The sequence below is a fragment of the Macrosteles quadrilineatus genome, unplaced genomic scaffold (genome assembly GCF_028750875.1).
Source record: "Macrosteles quadrilineatus isolate MER2022 unplaced genomic scaffold, UCM_ALF_1.0 Scaffold_2__2_contigs__length_208266976, whole genome shotgun sequence".
Lineage (NCBI taxonomy): Eukaryota > Metazoa > Arthropoda > Insecta > Hemiptera > Cicadellidae > Macrosteles > Macrosteles quadrilineatus.
In genome coordinates, this window is record NW_026542595.1 from 94926184 (window position 1) to 94933491 (window position 7308).

Consider the following 7308-nt stretch of genomic DNA (forward strand, 5'->3'; position numbering starts at 1 on the left):
TTGTCCAAAAGTCAACGTACTTTATTGCTCTGTGAAAATACTTATTTAAAATGGTTTGCTTTGCGAGGTGTAGGCAGGAAACAATGGGTTCATGAATTGAATGAAGTGAGACAACAATTTGGTGAGTATCACCACTTGTTTAAAGACTTAAAAAACTTTGACAAACGATTTTTTGAGTACATGCGCATGTCAATCGGTACTTTTGACTACATCTTATCAAAAGTTAAAGATGGCCTTGAGAAGCAAGTAACTAATTGGAGAAAGCCGATAAGTGCCGAGGAGAGACTTGTTGTTACTTTAAGGTAAGCTGTTATTTAACTTTGTTATGCCACTTTAGTTTGTAAAGATAAAAACTTGCGTGCATGTATAGTTAAGATGAGTTATTTTATTTGTATAAACAAACAAATACGTTATCGTCCGAGGGGACATGTCAAATTTTAAAATCGATTGATATCACACAAATACACATAGTTCACAAACACGTTTATTTGGGTAGGCCTACCACACGTAAAAATACACTCGCCGCGGCACACCCGGAAGCAGCTGCTTCCGGGAAGTGCCACGGCGAGAGTATTATTTGCGTGTGATACTTCCGGTTTTTGCGGATTTAGTCAGATATTTAAAGTCTGATTAAAATTATTTTTTACATATTGTTGTTCGTGATAAATGTCCGCACAAAATTTTTACCCACAAGGTTATACATACAACGAGACAAGTAGTATTATAGTAATATATACCTTTTTAGAAAAATTAAACTGTTTGACTTTATTGTTAGGGTACATTAAAGATGCACATTATAAGTTGCAGTAATATTTTATTCACTAAAAAAATTGCATTATTAATAAACAATTACACAATTGTACACAGTTGGTTACACAATATTTTTTTATTCAAGACTGGCAGATCTTAAGTATACAATTATAAGTGTTACTTTAATTTGTCAGTTTTCATTCGATTACATTATGTAGACCGTAGGCCTGCTGATGGTCGTACTGTGGAGACCATGAATTATTGTAGTCGAAGGTAGTCAAGCTTGTACTCGTAGATCTCCCAGAAGGGGGGCGTTCGCTGGTTTCATCAATGATTACCTGAGTTAGCTTGTTTCTCACTTTGAGTTTTCTTAGTGGATCCAAACTCTGTAGATGAGGAAGCAGACTCATCAGAAAATGGTAATCTTCCGAGTCGTCATCATGCTGTCTGTTTGTATTCTTCAACAAATCAATTTTTTTTTCTTCCAACAGAAGCATTTTTTTTTGCTACTGTATCTTGAACTGTCTCCTTCCGTTTGCGGGATACTTTTGTAGTAGGTAAAGTATCTTGTTGCTCGTCAAGTAGAGCGTCACTGTCGTCAATTTCAGGAGGTCTTTGGTTGGAATTCTGACAGTCAGGCGAATCAATGTCGTTTTCATCTGTGTTAACAGTTTCCATGATGACTTTTACTTTACTACAACCAGTTGATTTTTCCAAATTACCTGACATCGGAATGGTGTTCACTTCATCCTTCATGAAATCCAGCAGAGTGAAGTAAGGCCAGCTTGATGTTTGAATAGACCCACCTTCGTCACCAGACTTACTTTTCATAGCTTTCCTCAACTCTTTGCGGTAGTTATCTTTGAGATATTTCCATTTTGAGCGGGCAGCATCTTCTGAAAATAAAAAAGTATATAAAAACTGATAATGATTAAAAAAACTTAATTTTTTTCTTAAGTCACATTTATTGGTGAAAAGTAAACTATTTAAAAATTAAAAAAAATTGATTAACTGATTTATTTAAACACTTTAATGGTTTAAATTAACTCCTCGGACCCTTTAATTGTTTCCCTTTACTTTCTATCATAACTAACTATTTTTTACCATCTAAGTCTCGGGGTTTTTTTTTTAGGTACTTAGCAACTGGTGCTCAGTTCAAGATGTTGGCTTTCTCTTTCCGTATGGGTGCCTCCACAGTGAAAGCCATTGTGTTGGAAACTTGCAAAGTTATTTGGAAGAACCTTCTCAAAGACCATATGCCACAACCTACTGCAGAAATGATGGAGAAGTCCAAAGCTGGATTTTGGGAACTATGGAACTTCCCCAACTGCGTGGGAGCACTGGACGGCAAACATTGTAGGGTAAAATCTCCACCACATTCGGGATCTGCATACTACAATTATAAGAAGTTTTTTTTTTCTATTTTACTTCAATGTGTCTCTGATCCAGACTATAAATTTCTTGCAGTTGAAGTAGGTGGGAAAGGAAGGCAAAATGACGCCGGTACATTTTCCACGTCAGCACTATATGACTGCCTTCAAAATAAGAGCTTCAATATTCCTCCAGATTCTACGCTACCACAGTCAAACGTCAAAGTCCCTAATGTACTTGTTGCTGACGAAGCTTACCCGTTAAAACCCTATCTGTTGAAGCCATATGCAAGAGTAAATCTAACGCCTGCAAAAACTGTTTTCAACTACAGACTGTCGCGTGCCCGAAGGTGCATTGAGTGTGCGTTTGGTATTTTGTTTGCCAAGTGGCGTATTCTAGGTAAGGACATAGAAACCAGCGTTGAGAATGCTGCGCACATAATTAAGTGTGCTTGCCTACTTCACAACGTGGTGAGGGACAGAGACGGTGATAGTGATCCAGTGTTCAGGGAGGTGCGTTTCTCAGCGCGGAGAGGCGGTCCCATCCACATGCATCGAAGAAACAACAGGTACACTACCCAGAGCTCAGAAAGTTCGTGACATGTTTGCTGAGTACCTCAAGACACAAAAGATTTCTAAAGGGGACTACAGTGCATTCTAGCAGTGTTGACTTAGTACTTTTCTTTTGAATACATCCTTATGTACCTTTTACGAAGACATCAAGTTAATTTTTATTTTACAAGAGTTTTTTACGCCTCCCCCTACGCGGCTCCTTATGGATATGCTTCCGCCCTTAAGACTTACATTCAGTAATTGTTATGTAATTTAACCTTGTTGAAATGTATGTATCTCGTTAACTCATGTACAAATTATTGTTCATGTTAATAAATAACTTATTGCACTTAAGTATTGGTATTTGTAACCTACTGCTACATCTTCTATAAGAATAAAATAGGATGTTGGTTTGTATTTTTTTTTAGCAGTGATAAACTCAAACACTGCTAGACCTATGGCCACGAAACTAGGTATACACTGTATATGTATAGTTTTACGGAGAAGGTTTATAGACCATCCATTTCGCTCTAACACAATTGGATTCCTACCCAGAGGCCCATAAGAGATCCTATATTAACCTTATGGTAAGATAATGCTGTTTAAAAAAAGCAAATGGCATGTTTACTTGAACAGGTGAATAAAAAACACATGTTCTTTGTTCAAATATGGTCTTTGATTTAAAACAGTTACCAATGTCAACAAGAGAATGCAGCACAGAGTTTTTCTGTAAATATAAAATGTCTAAGGAACTAGTATACAGATTATCAAGTCTTAGTTCTTGATGTGAACCAAAATCTTAAACTATTCTTATTGATAAGTATTTATATTTACTTACTTGTTGTGTTCAGAGAATTCGCAATACGTTCCCACGCTGCATCAATGACCCCACGGTTGTGGTGCAATTTATGACGTGTCTGCCATATTGCATGACGTTCATGAACTTCTGCTACTAACTGCTCAATATCAATTGTCGCCATAGTCCCAACTCACAAAACACTACAGCACAACACGCAAAGACAGGGAATACGCTACTGACACCGCTCCTGAACGCTTGGAAAAAACAAACTGAGTTGTTTCGAGCCTCTCCGCTCCGCTACGCTCCAATACGCTCCGCTCCGCGACGCTGCTAGTGTGCGAGGTCTCATTTAACATAATGGTTTTGTTTCTTCCGCTCCGCTCCGCTGTCTGTCTGTTTCTACCCTAAGGGAGATCGCCAGCGAGAGCTATAGGATTCGGTATTTGGGGACAAACGGGAGGTCGCCAAATGTTAAATTATGGAAGGACTTAAGTTTTTATACAATAAAGTATGATTATTGAGGATATTTTGTTGTTTCTAAACGAGTTTATTGTTTACATATAGCAGCACATATTGGCATTTCAGCAATCTCAGTTTATGATTGCACACTGTTGATATTTTATATTTGTACACTTATACATGCAGGACTATACAGCTATAGGGTTTATTTAGTGGTATTACTGGTTTTGTGTTTAGTTTTTAGTCATTGGTTTTACTACATTACAGTACTATGTTCGCCAGAAAACAGTTGCTCTACAACTGTTTAGCATATTAGTCACAACATGATTACATATCCAGCTATATTAGTAAGCTCAAAGTACATTACATTTGCTCGGCACAATAACCATGACACTTGCTGGTCAATGATATAAGCTGCATGGACCTTCAAACCACTGTTAAATAAGGTTACGCAGTCTGTTAATGCAGGTGACTGGGTCACGGGCAACACACTGCATTTCAGCACAGTGTAGTCATCACAATCAAGTAGGAACCGCCATTCACTTTCCCGCTGCAGCTCTGACACAACGCTCGCACCAGACACGGGACATGGCATGCGAATCACACTGTTGTGCTCAAGCAGTGTATACTTGTATTCATAGGAAAAAAATCAGGCAACTCTACCTACTCAGCTGTTATAAAATTGGTTCGTTTGATGTTTCAGAAACTGTATCTGACGATGGGGTTGTAAGGATTGTGGAGCGTCCGATAAGCCTTCCGCGCAGAAGCCAACTACGGGAAGCATTGAAAAAATCGTATGTTCGGCCCATAGTCAGGGTGGCACCTAGACTACAACCCCGCCTTGAACGTGCTCCAATCGTCATTGGTTTGACAGAGGAAGAACCCGCCCCAGCTCATAATCCCAGTGCCCCCAGCCCTGGAACTTTTCCTGGAACTGGAAAGGCAGGCAGAGGACTTGTTTTCCAATAAAAAAAAGATTTAAGAAAACGAATTGTTTTAATTTTTCCCAAGTTTCCTTCCTGTTAAAATGCATATATATATATATTGTGTAGAGTGGGCTAACATATTATAAGCCATATTTACTAGTCAAACAATAGCAGCCATGATATCACATTATGTAAATAAAGATAGCCCAAATTGGGACACATTTATACCGTACATACTCATGACACTTAGAAACGCTAAACATCCGGTGACAAAAAGCACTCAATTCTCACTCTTGGGCGTGAAATGCGATTACCTGCGGATGATGATTATCAATTTTCAGGGTTGTATGGGCGTGAAATGCGATTACCTGCGGATGATGATAATCAATTTTCATGTTATAGTGATACTCCAGTTGAGGAATTAGCACAAAAAATTTAAGAGGCGAATGAGTTAGCCCTAAAATACACCGAAGAGGCGCGGTTAAAGAGCAAAGAGTATTACGACAAAAATAGATATTGTGTATGTATACCATACCGAAACTAAGAAAGCTGTACAATCTAAATTAAAACGTTACTGGTCAGGACCTCATGAAGTGGTTGGCCAACTTATTGAAATAGTATAAAAAATTGATGTCCAAGGTAGGGTTGTAAACCTGTTAATATTCATGTAAACAGATTAAATAAGTGTCGAGGCGAACAGCTGACTGATAAGGAGGCGCGTGCGGATGACGCAGCCGTAGACACTCGGGTTGAGATAAGCGACGAAGCGACGTTATCATGGGTGATGACGCGCCAGAGACGGACGGTGTGTTACCCGGTGAGTTAATTTGGTGCGACGGACCTCTCATGGTAGAAGACAATTTTGTTGACAATATGGTTCATAAGATAGAGCCAGTAAATTTTGAGACCGACGAGAGTAGTGTATTTGAACCACCCGATGATCATCGTGACGTTGATTGGGAACCCCCGGTAAAACCTGTAGTACCACCGGGTGATCTAGGAGGGCCTGCGTATAATACGAGATCTCGCGCAAGACCATAAGTCTTAAAGATCAAATATGATTCAAAAGAAAAGTATTTATACAAACAAATATATAAAATATATATTAAGTAGTGCTGTTAAATATACCACAATTATCTTTTATCCTTTATGTACGTGTGCTTATGATGTTTTGTTACAAAAAGAAAAGTTTATACACGAAAAAAAAAACAACAATAAAATGGCAAAATTATATATATATATATACGCAGATTTTAATGATATTATTTTTCGGTGCGAATATTAAAACATATTCTCCAGATAATTTCTAATAACGCCACATGATATTGTTGATAGTTCCTTGCATCTTGCCAGTGATATGATAATAAAACAAACTAGTCACTTTATCGAAAGGAAACTATAGAAGTTATTGTTATGTCACATTTATGTTAACTTATACTTATAGGAGTCAGAAGCTCTTGTGAGGAGAAAGTTTTTATTTAGTTAATCACGAATATATCCTAATAATTATCATATATTTTTATGCTATTATCATTAATTAATATCAATTAATCGTTACATTATGTTATTTATGATATTTGTGTAAAGTAACCAAGGAATAGTACCAAAGAATATATCTATATCAAAGGAAATGCTACAAGAGAGAGGTGTGGAATTCTGTAATTGGAAAGAGAATTACAAAATAATTGCCACACCTACTTATATCACGGACCTGAGAAATTATTATCTTCTGTGAAACATATATCTTACAAGCTTGTACAACATATATCTTACCTGTTCTACAAGCGAGAATCGGGAGCAGCACTACCTGAGCGGCTATGGTCGCGTAGCCGTTTGACCCCTCTTCCACCCAAATAGGCTCTACAGACGGGCGTGGAGGCTCGGGCAGAACACGGTTTGCAAAGGCCGAGGACTGGGACCGGCTACGTCCAAAACACGAAATTGCGGAGTCGCCTCGCACGTTGGTCAACGGACTAAGTGTTGATGTGTTGTAGAGACTTTGGCTTACGCCGAAGATGTGCCGCCGCACCACTAGTGTCTCCATGTCAAGCGACACTACGACCCGAATCCATGTTGCGTGGTCGTTGGGGGGCACTCGGACGTAGCAGACAGCGTGGAGTTCCAGTAGAGGCATCAGAACACACAAACACTCCACAACTAACTTATGTGGGGTAGGGTGTGGATGGAAGGCGTAATGGCTTATTGGTAGGTTTATTGTTAACAGTTCCATGCATTTTAAAATTTTTACTCACAATAGTTTTTATGCTGATGATAATTTATAAAACGTATGCTAACATCGTTAATAAGACGCTAAAAATGTCTTTCAAAATGCCATCGTGTTTGTCGTGACACAAGAAATAACACCAATATAACAGATTTATAATGCGAACAAAGATGTTTTTTAAACAGATATATATATTTGTAAACAAAAATTGCTCCCGCGATAAAAAAA

General features: G+C 38.2%; 1 protein-coding gene across 1 annotated transcript; it reads left to right on the forward strand.

Moving 5' to 3' along the window:
• The first annotated feature begins 1910 nt into the window (after positions 1-1910).
• Positions 1911-2720, forward strand: LOC128984616 (uncharacterized). Its single transcript, XM_054403951.1, has one exon. The coding sequence runs from the start codon at positions 1911-1913 to the stop codon at positions 2718-2720; it is 810 nt and encodes a 269-aa protein (XP_054259926.1).
• The last annotated feature ends 4588 nt before the right edge of the window (positions 2721-7308 follow it).

Coding starts and splice junctions, on each gene's coding strand:
- LOC128984616 (XM_054403951.1), top strand. CDS start 1,911: ATGTTGGCTTTCTCTTTCCGTATGGGTGCCTCCACAGTGAAAGCCATT.